The sequence below is a fragment of the Chroicocephalus ridibundus genome, chromosome 1 (genome assembly GCF_963924245.1).
Source record: "Chroicocephalus ridibundus chromosome 1, bChrRid1.1, whole genome shotgun sequence".
Classification (NCBI taxonomy): Eukaryota; Metazoa; Chordata; class Aves; order Charadriiformes; family Laridae; genus Chroicocephalus; species Chroicocephalus ridibundus.
In genome coordinates, this window is record NC_086284.1 from 125,552,427 (window position 1) to 125,580,173 (window position 27,747).

The window sequence follows — 27,747 nt, forward strand, 5'->3', positions numbered from 1 at the left end:
CCCTCCTGCCTACAATGAAATTTCTAGGTATGAGATGACTAGTGTTATCCGAGTATCAAAAAGTATCAAAGACAACTCCTCTTCACCCTCAGCTGAGTGCTGCAGGGAAATCAATGGAGACAGAAACGTAAGCTTCCTCCGCCTGCAGGTAAGGATGCTGAGTAGGTATAGACATGCATATATATAATGCACATGTATATACAACATATATAAAATTCCAATATTGCATATTGAATTTTTTTTATGACAGATTCAATTAATAATTTAAAGGGACAAAATTTATAAAAAGGATAATTTTGCCTCAAGATCATAGAATCACAGAATGGTTAGAGTTGGAAAGGACCTTAAAGATCATCTAGTTCCAAGCCCCCTGCCATGGGCAGGGACACCTCCCACTAGACCAGGCTGCTCAAAGCCCCATCCAGCCTGGCCTTGAACACTTCCAGGGATGGGGCATCCACAACTTGTCTAGGCAATCCGGGCAAGTAAAATGTTCCAGTACAAACTCCTGGAAACTTCGCATCAGCCCTGTGTGTTGGATGTTGGCCGTCCAGAACGTCCTCCTCCACAAAATTCATCCGAACGCAAAGATACGCTCAGAGTTTTTGGGGCTAACGACCCCCGTACAGCCAGCGCCGCCCCGTGCCCTTGCACACCCCCACGCCGCCCTGGCAGGTGGCGGCCGCTGGGGGGCGCCCTGCGGTGACACCACCGCTCCAGCAGGTGGCGGGGCCGGGCGGAGCGGCGGCCGGAAGTGCTCGCCCGACCCCTGCCCTCCCGGCGTTCCCCGGGTGTCCGGTGACCCCTTCCCTTCCCTCCCTTCTCCTCCCGCGGGCGGCGGTGTGAGCGCGTCATGGCCGCCTCGAAGCCCGTGGAGGCGGCGGGCGGTGGTGGCGGCGGCGGCGCGGGGCTGTCCCGCTGGCAGCTGGCGTTGGTGCTAGGAGCGCCGATTCTGCTGGGCGCCGGCGCGCTCTACCTGTGGGGGCGGCGGGCGGCCCGCCGGGGCGGTGGCGGCGGCAAGGGCGCGAACGAGCGGAAGACCCCCGAGGGCCGGGCGAGCCCCGGGCCCTGCGGCGGCGGCGGCGGGCAGCCCGATGGGCCCGGCCATGAGGAGATGGTGAGCGCGCGCCCGGCGGCCGTTGGCGCGGACCCCCTCCCCGCTCCGCGCGCGCGGCGGCCGTTAGTCCCCGCTGCTGTTGGGAGGGGGAGTGGGAGGAGGAGAGGGCGAAGAAGCGCCGGTTTTAACGGGAGGGACACGTCAAAGTGGCGGCGCCGGCCGCCGAGGACGCGTGTGAGGGAAGGGAGCCACGCTGGGGCGGCCTCCCCGTGGCGCGCGGCGTGGAGCAGGCGGCAGGTCGGGCCCGTGGTAACCGGGGAGCGCTCGTCACGCGGCAGCCGTTTAAGGCTCACGGCTTGCGCCCCGCCGCGCCGCCGTCGGTGCTTTCGTCGGGGTGCGTGAATGTGTTGCGGGGCTGGTAGGTGGAAAAGTGCGTGGTTGGACGCATCTTGTCAGGAAGTCGGCATCAGGCAGGTGAGTGTGGATCCGACAGCGCCCTGCCGTTGGGCGAATGTACTTCTGCTTCCGAGGTGTAGAGTAGCTACGACTAAGTTGCTTCCAGGAGTAGTATTTCGAAAAGAAAGCCTGCGACCTATTGTGTGTTCATCTTGAGATGCTGGATACAGCAGAGCAGAAAGAAAACACAATCAAAGTCTCTTTAAAATTAAATATTTCCCATGAAAATGCGAAAGCCATACAGTTCAAGCGGCTGAGACTTCGCAGTAGAGTTTGCCTCAATAGATATGCTTTCAAAACTTACCGTTCTGAGAATTTTTGGATAAAACAGTCTGTACAAAAATTGGAGGACAACATGGAAAATCAGAGTCTAGATGAGATTCGTGATTCTCTTGTATACTTGTATGTGGAAAAATGCCTCTAAAATGCCCTTTCTACACAACTGCAGTCACAGATGTATCATGACGGTCATGTTGTATTACTGAGGTGAGGTTACAGTTGGCAAGGCTGTTTAAGGTGGTGAATTTGGTAAATTTGGTTATCTTACTTTGATAAGAAAATCGCATTAAGGTATTCCTGCATTTTCTTCTCCTATTCTTGTGTACCACCCGAAATGCTCAAAACTGTCAGACCATAGTTTAAACTTCCTGTCTGAAATGACCAGGAGAGGAAAAAACCAACTTCGGGAGACTGGAAAAGGTCAGTTTTAACCTTGAGCATTCTAGTGATGAAGACTAGTGTTATGCGAGTAGGCAGGCTGAAGCAGGAACACACGGGAGTGGTGAGGAGGGTGGCAACTTCCATAGCTAGTGAATCATAGGTACCCTCAGGCATTCCTGGAAGCTAGCGAGCTGCAAAACCTATGCTGGACCTGGAGGCAGTTACTTGAATACAGTGATTTGTTCCTTCATGGGCAACAGTACTGGGCAAGTAGTCTACAGAGGACAAATTCAGACTTTGTTTACTGTGGTAACTTTGGCTTGTGGCTGCAAACAGCATCTGGCGTATTTATGGCAGTGTGCTTGTTATGTGTGAGCTCTGGTTTGCAGGCTGCTCATGACCTTTGTGTAGCTGCAGTGACTTTGCTGTTGGTATGTCAGCTCTGGATTTCTTGATTGTATTTCTGGATTGCAGTATATACCATTAAGTGGTTTGTAGTCATTCTGTATTTGTACTTGAAGCAAGCTCTTACGACGTTTAAAACACTTACATAGCACTTGATGTAAAATATTGGGTGCCTAGCTCTTTTGGATCGCTCCACAAATTAAATTACTGGAAGGCTCTGTGCATCTAAGAATAACTATCTGGTTGAGTGGTATGATCCGTAGTTCCTTGAAGGGTGTCAGTGCTTACTGTAAAGAGATGAGAGATGTTACTTAGGAAGACTGTACAAGATGGTATCAGGTTTGCCTGATTACATGAGGCAGTTGTCCAGCTGGTTAAAATATGTCTGCAGCAGGAAAATTAATATGGCTGCAGGTTCCCTTGACTGCTTTATGTGTGTGAGGATTGTCTTCCTGTTCCTCATATCCATAGAGTTGATGCTATGTAGTTTTCTTGTTTTCATATGTATTTTGTTACTTATGGATCTTACTGAAAATACAGTCATTGCAGGTGCTTTACTTGTTAACTACCTGCATTGCATTGGTCTGCCTTTCTAATGCAGTGAGGTATTGTTTTAAACTCAGTCAGATTTCACATACAAATCTGTACAGTGAATAAGAGCCAATAATTCTTTTCACAGTACAAACACAAGAGAGAAGTCCTTTAGAAAACACATAGGTCAATAGTGAATGGGTCACCAACAGCTCTGTGTGTGTGTGCATGAGGTAACTTAGTTTTATTCTCGTAATTGTAACTTAGGACCCAGACTTTTCTGTGCATTTAATTAAATCAGCTTTTGTATCCATTTGATGCTCTGTTACTGTTTCTGAAGACATAACCTTGAATTTTGTTTAGGAAGTATCTCGGGTCTAAAATCTTCATTGCTACTTATTCAGACTTCTTACTATTCTGCATGCAGTTTAAGCTTTTGTTTTACCTGCTGCAGAGGCCTTGCACCTTTTCCCCAGGCTGTGTCTGCACTAAAGGATTCTCCTGGCATAGATGCACTGTCCAAGTGTGTGATCTGTGACTGATGTTGTGTTGGCAGAAGCCCTTAGCATAGGTGCTATATTGGGAAAAGCTGAACTACTTCTGAGATTCCTTCTCCTGTAAACACAGCTCCTCAGCAGTACAGTAAACTGGTATTTTGGACCAGTTAAGTCCGATGATAAAACTGCATGTATGGATGACTCAAAGGTCAGGAAGTCAAATTGCATCTGTTAATTACAGAAGTTGTCATTATTTCTCATAATTTAGTTGGAATGTGTTTTGGTTGCTCAGTAACAGCAGTTGTTTTTTATGTGCTCTCTTAGTTTGTAGTGAATGTTGTATAATTTAAACACGTTGGAGAATTAAACTGCCTTGTGTTCATTGCATTCATTGTTTGATATCCACTTGATTCATGTTTTTTTACTTATTCCATGATAGCTTCTTAGCAAGTTTATTCCTTCCTTGTCTGTCAGGAGGAGGCACTGGTTAGTCAGTGAGGTAATGTGTTGGTTGCTTCAGTATTTTTTTCTCCCTAAGTTGAAATCATTTCCTTTCACAAGTCTGTGATAGTCCAAATCTCACCCCTTACCTCTTTCAGCAAGTTCCTAGGTTAACCCTCTGTTTTTGGTATGCGAGGAAGCGTCGAGCAGAGGTTCTTGAATTGTTCAGTCAGCCATGTGGCATTGTGTATTGCAGACAAACCCGATGGTGTCCACAGCAGTTCACTGTCTTTGCGTGTTTTCCTTCAAGCTGGATATAGTCACTTGAGTGCAGTGGTGGGGTGAACGTGGCCAAACTCCTTGGCTTGTGTGGTGCCAGATATTGGGATCAACAGACAACTACTATGGCTTCTTTCCAGGATCTATTTTAATAGCAATCGCTGAATGTTGCCTATCTCACTGCTGTGGCATTAAATCACTATATGAACAAATTGAACTCCTTTGTCTAGATATATTCATGTTGACGCTTATTCTGAATTGATCTAAGCAAAGTATGTAAAAAGCAATTTCTGTTGTGCTGTGCACCTGTTGCCTAATAAATCTCACTATCAACCTACTTTAAATCTTCTATGTTTCATGCCAGCTGTAGTGGACCCGTGTAGAAACTCTTAAATGTGTATAATAGCAGTAGAACAATTGTTAGACTCTGCAGCTCACTTGTTCATGGTAGGCATGAGTGGCAAACTCATTTGAAAGGAAGTTGACTGATGGAGAACACTGACAAATTTTACTGTAATTTTAATTATTTCTTACTATAATACCTCCTTGCTTGCTTTATATCTTAAGCTTGTGTGGACATACTTTTTCTTGTAGTGGTTTTAGTGCTAAGGAGAAGCTTAAAACCACTTATACTTGGTTAGTACCTTTCAGTATAGGTCTGAGGTAAGACTTGGGATGAACATTAGTCAAAATGAAGAAGGAAGATAGGTAGTCAGTAGCAGCAAGTATTCAGAACACAACACTTCTTTTGGTGCGTCATCAAAAGGATCTCATGAGGAGGATCCTCTCACTTGGAGAAGAAAGAAGACCAGGGATTTTTTTGCAAGCTGATGATTTAAGATGGCTGAAACAGTAGTCCCTCTCCACGTCATCCATCAGACAACGGCTCACGCAAATCCTTTTCAACCAAAAGAAAATGCTGAAACTTGCTGCTCGTGCCTCTGTTGTGAATAGCTGTCATCATTGGCTGGCAGCATATTTCTTGTTCTGCTTTAAAAAACAATCTCCCTCAAATACATAAACTTCTGAACTGCCAGTTCAGTTGCTGGGGGTTACCAAGCTTTATTATTCTCACAGCTGGCAGTCTGTTGGTGTTAAGTTGCTGTTGTTTGCATGAAGTTTCTGAACATTTCATGAGGAAGGCATATTTGCTGAGGTTAAAGTAATAGTTCAGAAATCTTTGTCAGTGCTGTCTAGTCTTTAGACAGTTATCAATCTTGTTGTTTAGTTGCCTAGATAACTGAATGCTGCTCAAATACACAAGTGTCCTTTGGCTTAAACTCTGTAATAAGACTTGTTAGTGAACAGTTGCTGAAAGAGGTCCTAAGTATTGAGATGTTATTTTTTACGTAACTGCAGATAACTTCTGAGCTGTTTGTTTATACTACCTTGGCAGGTAATTGATTATGAACTTCCATTCATTTTATTGAGCTAGCTTGCTTGCTGTACAGATTCTTTGACCAGAAGATGACAAACTGAGGTTTTTGTGCTCCATGTGGACCTTCACCTTAGGGACAAAAATTGCCCAGTGCACCACATAGAATGGCAGTGCATCAGGTAGGAGAAGCAGTGAAATTGGAAAATAATGTCTAGAATTATTACCGTTGCAAGGAAGTGGAAGAAGGTGTGAGGTTTTTTGGTTACTTGTGCATGAGGTACATGAAGTTTCCTTGCATAATGAGTTTTGTATTTGTGTGAATCTTTGTTGTAGTAACTGAGAAGGACAGGAAGGCTGAGAAGCAGCAGCTTTAAAATTTCATCAGGGTTAAATCTAAAGCTTGTCAAACTTTCAAAAACTGATATTATGTTAAGAATTAATTTCCGTGTTCTTATTTGTGCTATTATGAAAAGATATTGCAGCATATAATGTCACATGAGTTCTTTAATATCTTTTTTTCTAAAAAAAGCAACCACAAAAAATCTTCTACCAACAACAAACAACAAAAACATACCAAAGCAAAAGAAGAGACCTGTGATATTTAGCTTTTTAGTGGTTTTGGCTTCATCAGTTATTTAAATTTAATATGTAATTTAAACAGAAATCGACAATCTTTTTTGAAAAAAAACAAAAGGTTATGAATATTCTTTAAAATTTCACAAAATTAAAATAAAAGCTGTATTTTTGTTTGTTTGTTTTGTTCCATCAGCTGATTGGTTATATAATGAAGCTGTAAATTAATCCACTGTTTTCTGCTATGTGATCTATGGTAGAAGAGTTTTATGATTACTAAGGAAATAAATCTCGTCGGGATTGTTATTTAGAAAACGTGTTGAGTTTAAAACTTGGCATTGTGTTTTATCAGCATTTGGGCTTCAAGACATAGATGCAACACTTTCTGATTTTTTTAATGCACAATTTCTATACAGTCTGTGTGGGGGTTATTTTTCACGTGTATGAGATGCTAAGCGACTTTATTTTTTTTCATCGAAGTCCTTATCAAAATGGGCTTAGTGATGATACAGAGCTGTATCAGCCTTTGCGTTTAAAATGTTGGCCATTCAATTCAATGGTGTATTGCATGCATACTGAGGACTATTGGAGAATAGTGTGACTAAGGTTGCAGAAATAAACCGTCTAAGAGCCAGGAGTCTAGTTTAAGGCAGCATAAACAAACAAAAAGTTGATTTCTTTCTTGCCATGGGTATTATTACTCACTTTATTACATGATAGCATCTTGTGCTTTAATTCCTGGCTCCCTACCCCTGAATTTCTTACATCATGCAATGTATCGGGCAGAGAGTAACCATGGAGTTAGCAACTATTTGATGATTGATTTCTGTATAGTTGGTTGTGTGGTCTGTGGTCCTGCTACTGTTATTATATAACTCTGTTATAACAGAGTTACAAATTTTAAGGGGTTTTCCTGTGGCATCATTCCAATACTTTCTAAAGTTTTTGGTCCCTGTTGCATGTGCTTAGGCTTGTCTGAAGACTTCATGCTTCCCAAGAACCAGCAGAGCACCAGTGACAGCCCCAGAACTAGATTTCTTCCTTCCAGTTACAGTTCCTATCCCACACCTGACACTGGAGCAGCCATTGAAGTCCTCATGTGTAGCATGTATCTCTATGCAGGGACTGTGGTGCAGGACTATCAAAGCGCGTAGGATTGAGCAAGCTTGTTGTATTTGAAGCTAAATTTAGGACATACTTGAAGTAAATGTAACCTTTCTGACTTTGGTTGAGTTTTAAAGAAACAATGCATCAAATACACAGTTACTTGGCTCTCAGTAAAAATACTTGCACTCTGATTCTGGTTTATGTATCCATAGAGTTACGCACAGTGTACGAAAAACGGTGAAGTTAATAATCTTTTATCAATTTGCATGTAAATCATTAAAGAACAAAAATGTAAAAGCCCTGCAGATCATCTTGTTTTGTGAACAACGGAGGTGGTGCAGATTAATTTGCTATAAGCCCAGTGATTGGTGGCCTGTGAGAGAAGAGCTTTTCTGGCAGTAGGGGTTTTGAAGAGATTCTCTCCCTTATATGGTTGAACTGGTAAGTCTCTCCTCAGGAGAGTGCCTGTAGGATATTTCTGTTCTATTTGAATGCCCGTTTTTATGTAGGAACCAAGGCTGGCATCCATTATCTGATTCTCCAATGGTATGATTGGAAACCAGGCCTTAAAAGAGGGATAGTACAGCAACTCCTGGGTTCCCTTCAGGTTTTCAGTTTTAAAAATCATTTAGCTTCTAAAAATGACTGGCATGAAATGAGCAGACAGCAAGGAAAACAGCCTGATGAAACGTAAAGATGCTTTGAAGTTTGTTTTATGGCAGTCTAGGTGTTGTTTGATGCTGGCAGTGGATGGGGCTGTGAGAGGAGGCAGAAGTATGGTCAAAGAGCAGCATTGACAATTGCCAGCAAATCCTAGATGATCTTTTCAGTGCGTGTGGCTCAACACAGGTGAGACATGGTGAATCCTGCAGCTATTGTTTTAGGTTTGTATTCTTTGCCTCCTCAGGGAGGTTGGTAGGATGCCACGTGTGCTCATACCTCTGTTCATTTCAGCCTGGTAGGTTACCCTGAATTGCCCCAGAATGTTGATCCCTGTAGCTAGTCTGTGAAAGAGGAGCAGAAATCCAGAAGATAAATGTTGGCGTCTTTTGCAGCTCTATTTCTTGAATGTGAGTCATATCCCTTTGATAAAGAGAGGCTTTTTACATCTGGTTCCTTATAAACCACAACATTTGATAATTGATCTGTAAATTTGGGGTTACAGGTAGCAGTGTTTGTTTTTGCAAGTATGAAGATGGTCAACAGACAGTTCAGAAAGTAAAGAATCATTTAGCACAGTCATATGCCGTTTAGCAAAGTTTTCCATCCTCTGCTAAGAATGACAGACCATGATGGTACATCACTTTCTAATAGCAGTTGAGTGAAGCAGGTTCTCTGAAGTTGTAGAGGAGATAGCTGTAAAGTAAGTTAATTTGTCTAGTGCATGGAAGGCAAAACAACTTTCTCTTCCCTACAGGTTTTATTTTTCTTGCTCAGTAGGTCTTTCCACAGAGTGTTTTCCATGTTTAATTCATAGTCTGCTGAGTCAGCTCTGGTCTTATAGGCTGTATGTATTTCAGTAAGAAACTTGTCCTATTTTAATTGCTTTGAGGGCTTTGTTGTCTTCACGTATTTGGTCTGTGGAGAAATAACATCTCATTGGTTCTTCTCATTACCGGTCACATAAGGTTAAAACCTGTTTAGCTTTCCAAAGAGAAATCACTGCATTGTTTAATACCATCGTAGTGAATCTTTTGAAAAGTTTGTCTCCTATCTGATATGCTCATGAAAGAAAATCTGTTGTGTTTTTCCAGGAGATGGAAGGAGGGAGATTTTCAGAAGTCTAGGCTAGAGTTTACCACTCAGATCAATTTTATATCTTTGAAAATCAGCCCTTGAGTGCATAGTTTGCGTGCGGTGATGCTTTTCTTATTGAACTGACCTATCACTTTCTTTTTCAGAGCCCCCTTGATAGAGCCCAAGCAGCCAAGAACAAAGGAAACAAATATTTTAAAGCAGGAAAATATGAGCAAGCTATTCAGTGTTATACTGAGGCTATCAGCCTGTGCCCTCCTGAGAAAAACCTTGATCTTTCTACCTTCTATCAAAATAGGGCAGCTGCCTATGAACAACTGGTAAGAAATTAAAGATAATTATGCATTTATTCAAAGAAGTTGCATTGTAAATTATGTATTTTATCACTTTTCCACTGAAAGATTCCAGGTGGTGATATCTGCTGCCTTCACAACAAGATGTCGTTGCTTGCAGGTTTTTTTGATTAGCTCATCATATTTTTCCATATATAAATAAAATTATTTTCTGTTAACTGTTTTCAGTCTATTTTATATGATTCTTACATATCCCTTTCTGGTAGAAGTTTTAGTTTCTTATCCTCTGGAACAATTCTCTTGTGTAGAAGTTAATTTTGCTTCTCTTTACTAGAGTGTTTCCTTAACTGTTAGGTAAAAGGCCAAATATTTTGGAAGGATGCTACTTCAAAAATTAAACAAAAAAATCACAGAAATCCTACTAAAGCCCAAGACCTAAATTTTGCACATGTGGAAAGTAACATTTACTTGATAGCTGAGTATACTAGGTATTAGTTTTGGTAGTCAACCAGTGTTGTCTATTATGGTATCAGTAGATTTGCTTATGAGGTCAAGTTGGTGAGCTGTATAAAGGAGTGGAAAAATCGGCTTTGTACAGTATAACGTATCAAGTGAGAGACTGTGTGATTAGAGAAATCTAGACTTGAAATGTAGAGGAGAGATAAAACAGTTCTTGTCTAATTAAATGCTACTTGTAACACTAATTCATGGCATAATGAATCCCAAATGTATGTGTTGTTCTTTTTCAGTTATGGAAAAAAATAGTTTTGATAATCAATTTTGCAGATAAATGGATTTTAAGTTCTTAATACCCTTGGCCACCTTTACTCCTACGTATTCATTTATCATCCCTTTGTAGTAACATAGTGTAGTAAATTGAAATAACACATTTTTAAAAAAAAAGTGTTTTAGCACTTTCTTAAACTTGTTTGTTGGTTTTCATTATGCTTTCATCTTTTTTTTTTCTTATTTGTTTTGTACCAGTCTTTCAGTCCCAATGTTACCTCCTGCGAGCATCTTCACATCAACTCATTATCTTCTCCCATGTGCTTTGTACAACTGTCTGGTTTCGTTTTTCTGTAGGAATTCCTTTTCTGTTTTGTGGCTCTTCTGGTGCAGGTGGCTTCCAGTGGTGCCTGGCAGTTTCTTACTGAGAAACTTGCAGCAATAGAAGCAAGCAGGTAGAACCAGAGCCCTGGGAACTGCAGCTACTGTTAGGTGGGCATGACCCTGGAGTTGGTAGTGGAAAGCTAATATAATGCAGCTGAGTAGGGCCTCTCTCATTGTGTTGTTTTTCTACCCACAGCAAAAATATACAGAAGTGGCACAAGACTGCACAAAGGCTGTTGAGCTTAATCCTAAATATGTAAAAGCTCTCTTCAGACGTGCGAAGGCTCATGAGAAGCTAGACAATAAGAAGGAATGTTTAGAAGGTGAGTGTCTCTTGACATGTATACTTAAAAGTGGAATTAGTTCAGGCGTTTTGGAGATGGTAACTTATGGGATTGTTTTGTTTTTACTTCTGTAACTACAGTAATACAGAATTATTTATTTAAACCATTCATAGCTACTGCAAATACATTTTCTTCTCTTGTAAGAAGAAACCTTTTCCCATTTTTCAAGCTGTCATCTGCTTACATCTGAAATAACTGCTGAGAAATTGATGTTACTGTAGCCATTCAAGGTATTCTTTTTCCAGGAAACTCCCTAAACTTTAGAATAGAATTTGTCTAACATGCTGAGTGTATAACACAGACAATAGTCATTCTGCTTACATACAGTAAACACACTTTTTTTGCTGTTTGTTTTAGAGAAACGGTACTACTACAGAAACCAAGGTGTTTGTGGAGGTGGAGGTACATGGTCAGAAACAAGAGTATTACAGTCATTTAAATGCATTTGGCAGGTATTAAAGGGAAAACAGCTTCAGTAACATTTCATTCTGATGTATAACTGTTAAGGAAAATTAGAACAGGTTTAACCTTTTTTTTAATATTAACGCTATGTATTTGGCAAAAACTACTGTGTCAAATCCTTCCAAATACTATTCCTAACAGAATATATTTCGAAGTGTGAGGAAGATGTGACTGAGAATTCATGGAAAATAAAGGAGAACTACAGGTCAGGTGTGTTGTCTGAGAGCCATTTTGAACTAAGGGACACTGCTTGAAAGGACCCATTTAAATTTCATCAAGTGAAATCATTGCTGCTGATGTAAGATTAAAAGGCAAATGGAATTTTCAGCTGTGCTCGTTATCAAAGAAGGACAGAAGATAAGGCAATGCTCTGATTGGCAAACCTAACTGTTAAATTAATTTCATTATATGTAACAGCTAAGAACTAGGTCTGCTAAATTAGAAGTTAAATAAGCTGTGGAAATTTTATTTATCTATCTATTTATTTATGTGCTGGCAGAATGCCTTTCTGCCCTGTAAGACCATAGTGACTAGAAAAGGACTACTTCGGTCATTTGTTGTAGTCCTTTGCAATCATTAATTAACTAACAGCGGCACTTTGGGTGCTATAATAAAATCTAAGCCTCGTGCAGTTGCGATAAGCTGGCAGATGATAAAAGCCCCAAGAAAGATCGTCTCCCTGCCGTAGTAGGATAGCTTTTAAATGTAACTCCTTTTTAATGTTTGTAGCAGTGATGTTTGTAGCAATTATTTTAAACCTTGATTTGTGTTTGATTTTTAGCTTGGATTTTTCAGATCTGAAAATTACTTACCTTTTTTGAACTACACTGGTTTTCTAATACAATACCGCTTTTACCTGCCAACCACATACGGCCAGTAAAATCCCAGGACTAGGGTATGTCCATATAGTGGAGGAAAGCAAAACCAAATAAAACCACAAAACATCCCCCCACCACCAGCAAGAATGCCCTCCAGTGATCCCTGGTAGTATAATTTGGGAAAACGTTGCTGCTTCACCCAAGTCCAGGCACTAGTTTACATCTGCCTGCTTTAGGCAAACCATGTCTGCTAAGATCATATAGCACGGTATTACTGCACACTTTCACGCTCTTTCTGGGTGTAGCATGTTTTCCCGGGGACTCCAATGTTCTCGACTATACCAGCCAGAGTTGTGGGGAGATTCTGTGTAAATGATGGCATAATAGTACCTATAGCAGTGTAGAATTACAGTAACTATGCTAAAACTCCAGCGTAAAATACTTGCTTTTCAAGTGTATTCACAGTGTTTGAATTTCAAGTCCAAACTCTGTTCATCTTCACTGATGCTTAAGTGAAAATTAAACAGGAAAAATCAGTGGTAGTATTGCATTAACTAGAAGACCCATAGAATAATGTTAATTTACCATAAGAGCACATTTCACACTGCAAAGCATGATTTGGGCAGCAATGGGTTAAGATTTGCAGAGGTGTCTATGTGTGAATGAAAGTGATGTGATATGGGCTAGCACTTTAAATGGGCCAACAAGGTATTTCTGTTACACTTGCTCCATTCCAAAGTCCCAGAGGTGAGCAGAAAAATTTGAGATATAATACGGGAAGATTTCTTAAACTGAGGAAGAAGCAAGATATGATGGGACTGAATGTGAATTTTCAAAGTAGAAAATTAGGATCAGTCCCAGAAGAGAAGCTGTCTTAGCACTTTTGATGCAAACATAATATGAACATAATTGCTGTCCTCAAAGTTTCAAAATGGTGAAAGTCCCTGCTGGAGGTAGACATTTTCACTGTTCATCTAAGCATGTTTGTCTCTAGATAAAAATAAGTGTAATTTCTTTCATTCAGTGTCACAAAGTCCTTTTATCACAAGATCATTTTGGATGCAAATTTGCATCTTGGAAAACATGGTAAATACAGCGAACTGGAAACAGAGGTTTTTACCCTGAAGAGGACATGTACTAGTTTTGCAGTGACTCACTGTAACAATGGCACATGTTAGTGTACTCCAGTGACTAACAGAATTTGTCTTTAGTCTGACTTTTGTATGTTGTTTCCTAGACGTCACTGCAGTCTGCATTTTAGAAGCCTTCCAAAACCAGCAAAGTATGTTACTAGCTGATAAAGTTCTTAAACTCCTTGGAAAAGAAAAGGCCAAAGAGAAATACAAGGTAGGACTTATGATATTGCTGACAAATTCTGATTTCACCTGACTGGTTGTTGAAATGTTGATTGTTGGCGTTCTGTCAATTGTAAGCAAGTCACTGTCTTCATCTGCTGAATTGTAAGAATCGACACAAATGGTTTTGTACAAAACTACCATTTTACTGGTGGTGTTTTCCTTTGGGACCTGTCCAAAGTTTTTGAAACCTCAGTAGGGAAAAGAGGTCTATTTCTACTGATTGTTTGCCTTTAATAATCAAATTTTTTATGACATTCAGGAGACACCCTAAGTTGGTGTGCTGCCCTACATGGGGCTTTTCTGGACTTGCAACATAATGGAAACAGGACATGTTGGAACAGCAGTAACCAAATTTTCAGTTGCACATCAGGTGGTTGAGTCAGGTATGTGTGTTGAGATAGGAAGATTTATAAATAATAGTTGAGAATATGTAAAAATGTTGGTTCCATTCATAATGAATAGCTTAAAATGAGAAGGAGGATGATTGAAGACTTGTCCCCACAAGTTATTCTTGGTTTTATAAATAGAAATTTCATGTAGGAGAGATTAAGTTGACACCAGAATTCCTAAGTTTTAGAAAGGGGCAAAATAATACAGTTTTAAGGTTGTGGTTTGTGTTTGGTTTTTTTTGTTGGATTTTTTTTGTTTGTTTGTTTTGATTTGTTTTGGTTTTCTTTTAAAAAGAATAAGAGAAGCAAAAAAGCATTGCTTAAAAAAAAAAATGATGCAGTGCAAAGTCGCATCTTTTTATTAGTGGTCAGACTTCCTGATTCTGTCTTGAAAAATATGCCTTCATCTCCCAACTGCCACAGATTACTTGTGGCATTCAGTTGCAGGCTGTTTCTATTCTATTTCTGTAAATAGGTGCTCATACTTGTACTTTACTGTTTTGGCACTCAGTTGTCTTTGTGTTAATGTTTGGAAACTGCAGAAAAGAGACCTATGGAAATGTAGGGGTAGCCAGGAGCAGTCATTTTAAGTGGCTGTAGGTTTACAAAAAAGTTGGGACAGACGTTACAACATTTTTGCTTGTTATTAAATCATTCCTGCCTTGTTTTTGTGACAATCGTTGAAGTACTGAACTCAGTGTTGGTTTTGAGATGCTGAATTTCTTTCCTGTAGAACCTCAAATAAAGCTGTGATGTTGAGCTACCAAAAAATGAATTGTGCTATTAGTGTGGTGGTGGTAGCATCATCAAATAGGTGTGCTTCAACTAGGCAGTATTATGGTGTACCTTAATAAAGAGTTCAGAAGAGTGCATTCAGACTTTTCTTGCAGGAGACATTGAATTATAATTCTTTTGTGCAGTGTTCATTTTGAGCAAGAAATATTTCTTGGATTTTGTACCTGAGAGATGTTACTTCTGGGACTTCAAGTAAAACATGTAGTATCTGGGCCAAGCTCCATGCAGAATTAGGATCTCGCCTCATTAGTCTCCATTGTAGTGATAGACAGCAGCTTCTCTAGGACAAGTTGGAGAACAGGGCAAATTGCCATTCAGAATATTTGAATTCAGGCTCACGGTTAAACTGCCAGCTTGCATTTTCCACCCAATTTCTGTGCACGCGTACTGCTTTAGTGCCTCTACCCAATGTCTTACGATATCTTAAGAGTCCTCATTTCTAGCCACACGTGCAGAAAGATACTATCTCCCTTCTCGTTTGATTATCTTCACTTTATTTCTACTGGTGATCGGTATTGCATTGTGATCTGAAGCTTAAATAATTCCTAAATGTCAAACTGCCAGATCAAAAATATCAGACTATCAAATGAGATAATGGAAAGTCATACATTGGTTCTTTTATGAGTGATTTTTTTTTTTATAGCTGTTTATCCATTTCCATATTTACCATGTAATCTTGCCATCTAATGACTTGAAATAACATTTATTTGTTTCAGAATCGTGAGCCTCTGATGCCCTCACCACAGTTCATTAAATCCTACTTCAGTTCTTTCACAGATGATATAATCTCCCAACCTTTGCTTAAGGGTGAGAAATCAGATGAAGATAAGGATAAGGAGGGAGAGGCTTCTGAAGTAAAAGAAAAGTGAGTACAGTACAGTTGGGAATTGTTTGGTATTGGAATTAAGTTTTCAGTGATTTTGATATTCTGCTCAGTGTTAACTTGCTGTTGGTTTTTATAGTACCTGGCATGGGAAATTCTGTGGTAATAAAGTGAGCCTATGAAATGAGAACAGTATTAAAAATGAAACTTTTATAAAAACTGAGTGGCTAGTTCCAAACTGGAGGTGTCCTTGATCCACTAAACAGAGAAAGGGCACTAAGATTGGGAAGATCTGCAGAATATTTATTACAGTACCATAGTAAAATTTAGGAGATGGTGCTGAGTGATGCTTCTGCAGAGAGGAATGTTTTATACTGAGAGAGAGTTTCCAAGAAAGAGAGCAAGTTAGTCTTTGGATTGAAAGAGAGAAGACAATCTAGGAAAAGGGTCTCTGTTAACAAAACGATGAATTTACAGCAACTGAGGCTGAAAGGTGTTGGATCTTTCTGGAACCAAATTGCATATAAATGTGAGGTCTGTTCTGATAAAGAAAAAGCTTCAGCTTTTTTTTAAGTGGAGTTTGAGTACCACATAGGTGTTCCTTTAACTTACTATGCTGTTTTCCAGTTTATTTTTGGAAGATATCATTGCTGTCAGTATGGAAACCATTGGTACAACGTTATGACTTTTTTTTTTTAAAGTAAGACAGACTGTCCTGATGTACAGGCAGATTCACTGAATCCAGGACACTTAGCTGAGGACAAGGCAGTGCTTACCGTCATTTTTGCTGTGAAATCCTTGCTTCAATGTATAAACTGCACATTGCTGGTTTTAATATTTCACTTTTCTGACCTGGAATTCCATCCCAGACCTCTTGTAAGGCAGAGATCATCACTGTCCTTAATGTGAAAAAAAATTTCAAGGGACAAATGAAGCTCAAGTTCAGGAGCTTTAAAACATGTTTCTTCTTTATTTCCAATGTCATTTGGGCGTTTTTTGGTCTAAATTGTTTTCAGTCTGTGATGGCTCCATCCAGGAATATTTGTGACTTTACTTACGATGCTGGTGTTGTAACCGAATATGGCAAAAGTTAGTATTTGTTATGAGTTAATGAATAGTCTGAATTGAAATTGCAGTGTTCAGTAAATGCGTGTGTATATACAACTGTTCTTACATCATTTACAGCTCTGGCTATTTGAGAGCAAAACAATATATGGAAGAAGAGAACTATGACAAAATTATCAGTGAAAGCACAAAAGAAATTGAAGCAAAGGGAAAATACATGGCAGAAGCTTTGCTTCTGCGAGCTACTTTCTACTTACTTATTGGCAATGCAAATGCTGCCAAACCAGACCTAGATCAGGTCATCAGCATGGAAGATGCAAATGTGAAGGTAAGAATCTGTCACAGCTGGATTGAAGTTTGGATTGAGAAAATGTAGAAGTTAGATGATAAACTTGCAGTCTAGTTCAAGAGCTTGTTTTTCCAAGTTTTCAGATACTTTAATGGGAGTGTTCTGGTTTGTTTACCACTTTGTCTTTTTATTCCTGACAAATTGTTTTTCAAGGGCTGGTTTATTTTTGAGACAGCTGTGCTAAGTAGTACAAGCTAAAGTACAGAGGAAGTTAAATGAATCGGAGGCTTATCTAGTCTGAAAAATCAGTTCATAAATAAGAGAAAAAACATTAATTGTACTTGCATATTGAACTGCTTCAGAAAATGATGATCTATTTGTAAGCATAGGGAACCTGTCTTCTAAAGGATTTTTGGGGGGTTGAAAATCCACTGAGGTGGAAGCATAGGCTGACATATTTGAAATTAAGCGAGGGAGCTGATCGTTTAGAGTCAATATGAAATTTATTCCTGCTTAGAATGAATGAATTCTGTCAGTGGGAGAAACTAGTCAAATGAAAAATTTACTGTAATTGTAACAAAGCCTTAAATCTGGAGGAATGTTGGAGTGGCTAATGCTTCTTCAAACTCTTTTTTACAGCTCCGAGCTAATGCTCTGATCAAACGAGGAAGTATGTATATGCAGCAGCAGCAACCTGTGCTGTCCACTCAAGACTTTAACATGGCTGCTGATATTGACCCTCAGAATGCAGATGTTTACCACCATCGAGGACAAGTAAGAAACATTAGAGATTTTGTCCCAATACTTGAATATTTCAATTTATACTAAAAGAAAAATAAAGATCAGTACATCATCAGAGACACTTTGTACTGTTTGTGGGAGAAAAACACGAACTCCTAATTTGGAACTCTTGCAGAATAAACACACGGTCTAATTTGCAGGTTCAGGTCAGGCAGAAGCAGTTTATTTCTGTAGCTATAGGAAAGAACACAAATCGATATGAACTCTGACTAAAAAGCACTAGGGGCTTGTATACGTTTACAGCAGATAGACGCTGCTCCATGAAGGGGCCTGATATGGCAGAGCAGCATCTGCATAGAAGGAAACTTTGTTACAGCAGATGTAACGTGTTCCTGATAACTCGCCATCTGCAACACTGTGGCCTGGACTTGTATCTGTTCAGCTCCTCCCGCTCTGGCTTGTGACACTGCTGTGTCCTTAACTAATTTCTAGGCATAGAAAGGCCTGCTTCCACTGAATGGTAATATAAAAGATGCTGGAAGAAAAAGGAGACACTACCATGTGCAGATATGCTAAGTCATATTCATAAAGAAGACTTCCACAGATCAAGTGCCTCTCTCCATGAATTCGTTAGACCTTTTTTGTGCTCAGAAATAAAAATGGCGTTACCTGTTGGTTGAAGGGAATGAAAATTTTCTGCAGATTGAAAAATTAGTGTTTTACAGTAGCTTCACAGTAAAGTAAGAGAATGATGAAGTGAGCTTCTCTCTTGTGGAGGCATGAGAATGTTAAAAAAAAAAAAAAAAAAGTTGAAATGCAAGCTGGGAAAGGCAAAATGTTTTGACATCCAAATAGTCCACAGACATTAACTACAGCAAGGCAAAGCGACTTGAGAAAATATAGCATAGTTTTGGAGACTGGACATAATGCTAAAGCAGTAATGGCAACAGTCTAAAATGCAAGCATTCTCAATCCCTTACACATGGACATTGCCTTTTTGTGCATGAGGCCAAAGTTTCACTGGTGGCTCTGTTATTTTATGGCAGTGATTTTTAGTCATGGGTTTTGTGGGTTTCTAGGCAGTTCTAAAACTGAACTGGAGATGATATGGGTAACTGATGCTAACTGAATTATCACTTAAGCATCTCAAGCACAGATTAAATACAGAGATAGGATTTTCTTTCATTCTGGCTAGCTGAAAATCCTGCTTGACCAAATTGAAGAGGCTGTGGAAGACTTTGATGAATGTATCCGATTGCGACCCGATTCTGCCTTGGCTCAAGCACAGAAATGTTTCGCCTTGGTAGGTAACATGCTGGTGTTTATCTGGGTGCTTTTTCTTTTCAAAGAACTCTTGAAAACATACTGTGTTTCTCTGTTTTATTCCCATTTATTGGAAAAGTAGGGCAACAGACACCTTGATATCTTTTAATAATAAGGTAAAGAAATAATGAAAACGTTTCTTCAGTTGGAGTAAAGGTTTTCCACTTTCATTTTGCAATGTTTGTTATTCAAACAGTAGGTCATCACTTCTGTTTTGCGGTAGAGGAATGCAAATCTTTGCTCTAATTTTATCACATAAAATTGATTTAAATAAACTCTCAATGTTGTGGAAAATTATTGTCTTCAATAAATTGAAAGCAAACTTTCAAGCTAGTACAATGCCTCTGCGTGCAGGAATCTTCTGAGAACAGCTTTGCATGGTGTGAACAAGGAGGAAATCTAGGCTTGGAATTTCTAGGCTTTTGAAATAGAGGGAGGCTATTGGTAACTATCAGGCCTTATGGCTTCCTTCTTTCACCTTTCTCCTCTCCAAGTCCACTCTACCAGAGACTTGGACACATGGTAGGTTCCTAAGAACAGATTTGGTAGAACATACAGGCATGTCGTATTGTGGAAGCTGTAATTGTTGTGATGCATGCATGTCTTGGGGAAGTGGGTGGAGGTCTGAAGAGGTGCTTTTTTTTTTTCCTTGTGCGGTTGTTTCATTTTTTTTCTTTTTCTTTTTTTTTCCTTTTTCTGTCTTGAATAGTATCGCCAAGCTTATACAGGAAATAATCCTTTGCCTGTGCAAGTAGCCATGAAAGGCTTTGAAGATGTCATAAAAAAATTTCCGAAGTGTGCTGAAGGCTATGCACTCTATGCTCAGGTACGTTTTTCTCTGTCTTAAAGAAAATGTTGTATTTTCTTGCACCTTTTATCTTGGATAGCATACATTTCTTCAAATAATATATGAAGATCTTTGAGAATAAGTTCTGAGATAACACATGCTGTCTTTAATAAGCTACCTGAATTTATGGGTATGAGTGTTTTGGGGTAGAGAGGAATTGGGGGATAAGAATGTAAGTGATGAGTGTCAGGGGTGGTGGTTATTAGGAGACAGAGGTCTGGCATACACCTTCCCCCTGAATTCCTGCATGTGTGTGGCATCTCACTTGATGGACGTCAGGGATTCTCTAGGTAATTGGGGAGTTAAATGTATGGAACTAGGGTAACAGTTTTGTTCTGCTACAAATGCCATATACTGGTCAAGCAGAGTTTAGTACAAATCTTCAGAGTACACTTGAAACGGGAGACTGTCACTTTTTCTCCTAGAAAACGTACTGCTGGTTCTAGTGTGAAGCATGCGGTGTTCTGGTTTTAAGTAGGTAGGCCGTATGGATCCATTTCTTCTTTTGAAAGAAGTATATTTGAAAAAGGAAGAAGTTGAGATGTGCAGGTACAGAGTTCTTAGAGCAGTTTTTACTTGGAGTACGCTTACCATGTTGCTTGTGGATCTCCCACTGCAGATGGTACTGTGATCAGTAATTTTTGCACTTAAAGCCTAGCAGCTTTCTTCTACAAAGCCTCAATTCTGAAACTTAACTCTGGCAACTGGTGTGCCTAGCCTGCCTTTCAATAAGATAGCTATATTCAATCTCACATCATGAATATAGTTTTAATTAGTGTTACAACAACTAGCCTAGTGCGGAGCACATGTTTTGGTTGCGTATTGACATATAGGCTTCTCTTTTGATGCAGGCACTAACTGATCAACAGCAGTTTGGCAAGGCTGATGAAATGTATGATAAATGCATTGACCTTGAGCCAGACAATGCCACTACATATGTTCATAAAGGGTATGTATTGAGTTTGCAATCTTTTTGGTCAAGAGCAGTAGGCACGTTTAGATGGATAAACCCTAATTGAATGTTTGTATTTGGGAGTTTAGCCAGGAGAAATAACCATGTGAAAACAGCTTAGTGCTGTTAAATGTACTTCTATAGTTTCTCTTGACTAAACTGTAAATTAAGTTTCAGTAAAGTTTTATTAGTGTTCATTCCTAATTGAGTATCTACTTGAAGTACATGACTCTTACTTTTGCCCCATTTAATTTAAGCTTGGTGCTGAAATTTTCTCTTTTGTAAAACAACTTGTAGCAAGTTGTCTTGAGAGGAATTTGTCTTTAGACTCATAAACTGTTAACATAGCTTATTGAAAATGACTTTCACATATACATTTTTTTAAGAGCAGTGAAATTACTGTTGACCTTGCATTAGGAATTAGAAAAACATTTGGGATCTATTTTTGGCTTGCATGATCTTGGTTACGGGAGGAATATGTGAAGTTTGTTCTAAATTTTCTCTTTTTCTTCCAGTTTACTTCAGCTCCAGTGGAAGCAAGATTTAGAGAAAGGGTTAGAACTCATAAGTAAGGCCATTGAGATCGATAACAAATGTGATTTTGCATATGAAACCATGGGAACGATTGAAGTGCAAAGGTAATGTTGAATTGCAGTCTTCAGAGTTCTGAGTTACTTTTGAAATTATAGCAGTCCTTTGGATTTCCCCATGAATCTTAAGCTTTTTGTAAGATCTTCTCCCCAGTGCTGTGTGAGGTCAGCTCTTACCCAAAATCCTGATTTATTTTCTGTAACTCTTAAGGAAGGCCTGCCTTTCTCTATGGCATAATTTTGCTTTATGATACGATAAGTTCCCATGTTTGCCAATTTCTAACTTACTGGACAGCATGCAGATGAGTCTGTCTGTGTTTAAATACATCCCTTCTGCATTTGAAATTACTTCCTTAATCATTACATCATTACTAGTGTACCTAATGTAGCCAGTAAACATACCTTACTGGACCTTTTGTACTGAGGATCCTGAGCTATAATCTGAAGCCTGACCATTGGGGTTTAATCATAGAATCATAGGGTTGGAAGGGACCTCTGGAGATCATCTAGTCCAACCCCCCTGCCAGAGCAGGGTCATCTTAGAGCAGGTTGCACAGGAACTCATCCAGGCGGATTTTGAATGTCTCCAGAGTTGGAGACTCCACCACCTCTCTGGGCAGCCTGTTCCAGTGCTCCATCACCCTCAAAGTAAAGAAGTTCCTCCTTATGTTTAAGTGGAACTTCCTATGCTCAAGTTTGTACCCGTTACCTCTTGTCCTGTCACTGGGCACCACTGAAAACAGCCTGGTCCCATCCTCCTGACACCCACTCTTTAAGTATTTATAAGCGTTGATAAGGTCCCCCCTCAGCCGTCTCTTTTCCAGACTGCAGAGACCCAAATCCCTCAGCCTTTCTTCATAAGAGAGTGTTCCAGTCCCCTCATCATCTTGGTAGCCCTTTGCTGCACCTTCTCTAGCAGTTCCCTGTCCTTCTTGAACCGGGGAGCCCAGAACTGGACACAGTACTCCAGGTGCGGCCTCACCAAGGCAGAGTGAGGGGGAGGATGACCTCCCTCGACCTGCTGGCCACACTCTTCTTGAGGCACCCCAGGATGCCATTGGCCTTCTTGGCCACGAGGGCACATTGCTGGCTCATGGTCACCCTGTTGTCCACCAGGACTCCCAGGTCTCTTTCCACCGAGCGCTCTCCAGCAGGTCAGCCCCCAACCTGTACTGGTGCATGGGGTTATTCCTCCCCAGGTGCAGCACCCTACACTTGTCCTTGTTGAATTTCATAAGGTTCGTCTCTGCCCAACTCTCCAGCCTGTCCAGGTCTCTCTGTATGGCGGCACAGCCTTCCGGTGTGTCAGCCACCCCCCGCAGCTTTGTGTCATCAGCAAACTTGCTGAGGGTGCACTCGATCCCCTCATCCAGGTCATTGATGAATATATTGGAAGAGGACTGGACCCAGTACTGACCCCTGGGGAACACCACTCCTCACTGACCTCCAACTAGACTCTGTGCCCCTAATCACTACCCTCTGAGCTCTGTCTTTCAACCAGTTATCTATCCACCTTACTGTCCGTTCATCTAACCCACTCTTCCTAAGCTTCCCTATGAGGATGCTGTGGGAGACTGTGTCAAACGCCTTGCTTAAGTCAAGGTAGACCACATCTACCATCCTCCCCTCATCTATCCATCCAGTCATGCCATCATAGAAGGCTATCAGATTAGTCAGACATGATTTCCCCTTGGTGAATCCATGTTGAGTACTTCTGATAGCTTTCTTTTCCTCCACATGCCTTGAGATGACATCCAGAACGAGCTGTTCCATCATCTTTCCAGGGAGGGAGGTGAGGCTGACCGGCCTGTAGTTCCCCGGGTCCTCCTTCTTGCCTTTTTTGAAGACTGGAGTGACATGGCTTTCCCCCAGTCCTCAAGCAGCTTGGCTGGTCTCCAGGACCTTTCAAAGGTGATGGAGAGTGGCCCAGCCATGACTTCTGCCAGCTCCCTCAGCACTCTTGGGTGCATCCCATCAGGGCCCACGGACTTGTGAATATCTAATTGACCTAACTGATCCTTCACTCGATCAACTTGGAAGGAACTCGGTCTTCCTCTTTCCCTGTTACTTTCTCCAAAGCCTGGGTCTCCTGAGGGCTGGGCTGAGCAGTAAAGACCGAAGCAAAGAAGGCATTCAGTAACTCTGCCTTCTCCGCATCCTCCGTCACCATGGCTCCTGTCTCATTCAACAGTGGGCCCACAACTTCTCTGGTCTTCCTTTTGCTTCCAATATACTTGTAGAAGCCCTTCTTGTTGAGCTTGACATCCCTGGCCAGGTCTAATTCCAGGGCGGCCTTGGCTTTCCTCGTCTCATCCCTGCACGCTCTGGCGGCATTCCTGTAACCCTCCCAAGGGGTCAGTTCATTCTTCCACTTACTGTAGACCTCCTTCTTCCACTTGAGCTTTTTCAGAAGCTCCTTGCTCAACCATGCAGGTCTCCTGCGTCCCTTCGCTGATTTCTTTCTCTTAGGGATGCACCGATCCTGGGCTTGGAGGAAGTGGTCTTTGAATACCAACCAGCTTTCTTGAGCCTCTTTGCCTTCCAGAGCCCTAGCCCACGGGATCTCTCCAAGCAGTTTCTTGAAGAGGTCAAAGTTAGCCCTCCTGAAATACAAGGTTGTAATTTTACTTCTTGATGTTTTGTGTGTAGTTCCCATGATCCTGAACTCTGTCATTTCATGATCACTACAACCTAGGTTGCCCCCAACCTTAATGTCCTCCACCAGTCCCTCTGTGTTTATCAGTACCAGGTCCAGAAGTGCTCCTCTCCTTGTTGCCTCCTGCACCACCTGTGTCAAAAAGTTATCATCAACGCACTGGGGGAGCCTCCTGGACTGTACATGCCTGGCTGTGTGGTCCTCCCAGCAAATATTGGGGTGATTGAAGTCCCCCATTAGAACCAAGGCCTGCGATTGCGAGGCTACCTTCAGCTGTCTGTAGAAAGCCTCATCAGCTTCCCCATCCTGACCAGGTGGCCTGTAATAAACACCCACAACAGTGTCCCTCATATTTGCCTGCCCCTTAATCCTTACCCATAAGCTCTCAACCCTCTCTTCATCCACCCCAAGTGGGAGCTCGATGCATTCCAAATGCTCTCTCACATAGCACCACGCCTCGCTGGTCTGTCTTTCCTGAAAAGAACGTAGCCATCCATGACAGCATTCCAGTCATGTGAGCTGTCCCACCACGTCTCAGTAATTGCAATGAGATCGTGGCCCTGCAACCGCACACAGATCTCCAGCTCTTCCTGCTTATTCCCCATGCTGCGTGCATTGTGTATAAGCATTTCAGAGAGGGAGTCGTGTGTGTAGTTTTGACTCTTGAGATGTGGTGTGCCTTCTGGCTCTCAGAAGTACTGGCACACTCCCCCACAAGTGCTGAGCAACTACGCCCTGGCACCGCACCAGCAAGCCCAGTACCGTCCCCACCCCCCTTCAAATAATGCCAACATGACTGCAGTTTCCACACTCACAGGGTAGAGAGGAAAGACTAACACTGTTCTGTAACTGCATATTGTGTTACAGTTGGGCAAAAGTTTGGGGTGTAGCTGAGAGTATAGTAGAGTCTCTTTTTATGTGTCTAGCCCATCAAAAAAGCAGATGATTAAACTGCTGCCATCAGAAATTTTGCAAGCATTTCCTATTTAAATAATGTGAGCTCTTGTCTTTGCTAGTTTTCCTCTTAAGTATACAAACTCTTTTCAAGGGAGATGAGAGTTCATTTAATTGTCCCAGTATTATCTTTGTAGTAAACTTGGTGCCCTGTGGAGAATATTTTACCCCTTACTACCACCCGTGGGGGCTCTCAGGAGGAAGGCTGTTGAACAGCTGTCCTAGTTGCTTAGGCTTGGTAACAACTCCTCTCAGTTTGCTCATCATCATCGTCACAAGTTCTTGTGGTGGTTCCTCGTGAAGTCCATTTAAGCTGTTAGTAGTGGAGAATGTAAGTCCTGAAGGAAAAAAAGATGCTGTAGAGATGAAGATTGCTTTGCCAGTCTTAATTGGACTAATTTTGATTTATTTCAGAGGTAATCTGGATAAAGCCATTGAAATGTTCAACAAAGCTATCAACCTGGCCAAATCTGAAATGGAGATGGCCCACCTCTACTCACTCTGTGATGCTGCCTATGCCCAGACAGAAGTTGCAAAGAAGTATGGATTGAAACCACCAACACTGTAAAGAAATGAGGAGGAAACGACCTTCTAAAGTGAAGTTGCCCACTTCAGCCAGCCCTAAAGACGCTGTTGCAGACCATGTTGAATGGTGGAACTTAGTTTTTTCCCGTTCGTGGTGTTGTCATTTGCTACGTCTGTTAAATGTTTAGGTGTTGTGGGAGTGGTTGTTCAAGGAAGTATGCAGTGTTGCATCTTGTTCCTTCTGCAGCAAAAACCTTGAAGCGTGTTTAAGGGAAATAAAGTTGCAGGGGAACAAAAGGAAGATATTTTGGCCATGCAAATAAAAACTTCACACTGGTTCATTTGGGGTGACTATGTTGTGGGCGATTTTTGCTTTATCAAAGAATATTACAGCATGTGGGTTTTTTTCCTGTTGATTTTAAAGGTAATACTAGTCAGTGCTGTAAAATAGGTTTCTTTTTTATATGCAATTAATCCTTGAGGGTTGATTTTAATTTTGCAAAAAGGAAAAAATTAATTTTCAAACTGTTTAATAATAGAGGGGTTTTTTTAAGTCAGTAGATGTGGAGAGAATCCCTGTAAATATATGCAAGCATGCACAATCTTCACTTAAAGCCCCTCCCACCCTCTGCATAACGTACTTAGAAATAGTCCTGTGGCAGCTATTAGGAAATTAATTTGATAGTCCTTATCTTTACCCCGGAAAGCCCTGGCATACTGTGCAGGAGAGCTGGTACACAGGTTGGCTGGGGAAAGAGGTCAGGCGCGACTGCTTCAGTGGAGGCTTTACTGGAAGAAAGGCTGTGTTCCTCTGCAGCAGTCCTTACGTGAATGTCACAGGAAATTGTTCTGAAGGGTTCAGAGGGGCTTTCAAGAACAGAAAGCACTGCTGGGAGTAGAGCTGCCAAGGTAAGGTCATGCTTGCATATAATCTTTGTAATATCTGATGCTCTTGCTTAAATGTAACTGCTAATAGACAGTCTAAATTCTCCTCAGTCTCTAGGGGCTGCTGCGTTCTGATCTGCTCCTTGTAATAGCCCTTTGCAGGATTAAGTGAGATAAGGAACAAAGCATAGGCTAAAACTTCAAATAACGGATCTAGACTCTGTAATGGTTTCCTTGTTCTTGAGACCCTGTCTAGTCCAAGATTACAAATACTGTAGGAAGGAAGCAACTGTTCTGCAAATAGCAGACTGGCAAGTTATTAAATACTAATATCAACTGTCTTCCTCTAGCTCGGAACTTCTCAGAGGGCTGTCTTGCTTTAGTCAGTCCATCTTGCCTCTCCCTGGATTCATGTGGCTGGATAAACCTCATGCAAATACTTAACTGATGTAGCTTAATTTACCATACACTAATTTGGGCTTCTTCCCATCCTGAAATCATAGATTTGCTTGTGCTGAATTGTCTAACGTATTTCATCTCTTAAAGAAATTAACTGTGCTGTGGTCAAACCGTCTTGTTCTCTAGTTGTGCCACCTTCTAGCAGCAGCTCGTATTTTCAACTTGACCTTCCTTTCTCCCAGCAACTACAGTTGAGAATTCAAGTGGTGGAGAGTAGACACAGAGCTCTAATGGTTCTATTTTAGCTAGCTGAGTAGGTGATCTGAAATCATAGCGTTCCTGTAGAACTGAAGGCAGTGGAAGGTACTGGCAGCTTCTAAGGGCACTGCACATAACAAGTGTCAAACGTCTTCTGGAACTTCCAGTCTCTGCATCAATTACCTGAGAACAAAAACATGCCGGACTGGCTGATGTGTCCTGTTCTCCCGAGGAGTTTTTATTCGCATGGCCTTATTTACATTGGCATTTTCTCCTCTTCACCCTCCCTGTACCCCATTCCTTACCCCACCCACTCAATTAAGGGAAAAAAGCATGTGCTGTCGAATACTAGCATTCCAAATCATCACAGACTTTTGCCTGTTCTTGAACTAGTTTGAAACTGCACTGAAAGGATGCATTGTCTGTAATTTTTTTTTTTTTTGTAAATGACGTATCACCTGTAAACTGAAAAAAAATAAATATTACCTTCAAGTATCTCTCTCTGACATGTATAACAACAGGTTTTGATGAAAGTGTTCTCTGCAGTGGTGCTCTCTGTGCTTATTTGAGGAAGAACTAATAACGACTGACTCCCTGTCATCTTCTCTCACTTCAACTTTTAAGAAAAAGTGAAGAGACATGTAATTAACAAGTCTTATATCTGATGGCTTCCCTCACCCACAGAGGTATGATCTTGAGAGCTGGAGACTACAGGGGACAGAAATCCAGCCA

At 41.1% G+C, this 27,747-nt stretch overlaps 1 protein-coding gene across 1 annotated transcript; it reads left to right on the plus strand.

The window, feature by feature from the left end:
• The first annotated feature begins 792 nt into the window (after positions 1-792).
• On the plus strand, positions 793-27,521 carry TOMM70 (translocase of outer mitochondrial membrane 70). The gene is made up of 12 exons (XM_063350225.1): positions 793-1,117; positions 9,286-9,459; positions 10,739-10,865; positions 13,404-13,513; positions 15,425-15,573; positions 16,717-16,924; positions 17,525-17,659; positions 18,822-18,929; positions 19,659-19,775; positions 20,648-20,745; positions 21,264-21,386; positions 25,363-27,521. The coding sequence occupies exons 1-12, from the start codon at positions 854-856 to the stop codon at positions 25,514-25,516; spliced, it is 1,767 nt and encodes a 588-aa protein (XP_063206295.1). The 5' UTR covers positions 793-853; the 3' UTR covers positions 25,517-27,521.
• The last annotated feature ends 226 nt before the right edge of the window (positions 27,522-27,747 follow it).

What these genes read in the sequence shown, in the direction of transcription:
- TOMM70 (XM_063350225.1), top strand. Translation starts at nt 854, where the DNA reads ATGGCCGCCTCGAAGCCCGTGGAGGCGGCGGGCGGTGGTGGCGGCGGC. An exon ending in GGCCCGGCCATGAGGAGATG is followed by an intron (nt 1,118 to 9,285) that starts GTGAGCGCGCGC and finishes TTTCTTTTTCAG; the next exon opens with AGCCCCCTTGATAGAGCCCA. An exon ending in AGGCCAAAGAGAAATACAAG is followed by an intron (nt 13,514 to 15,424) that starts GTAGGACTTATG and finishes TATTTGTTTCAG; the next exon opens with AATCGTGAGCCTCTGATGCC.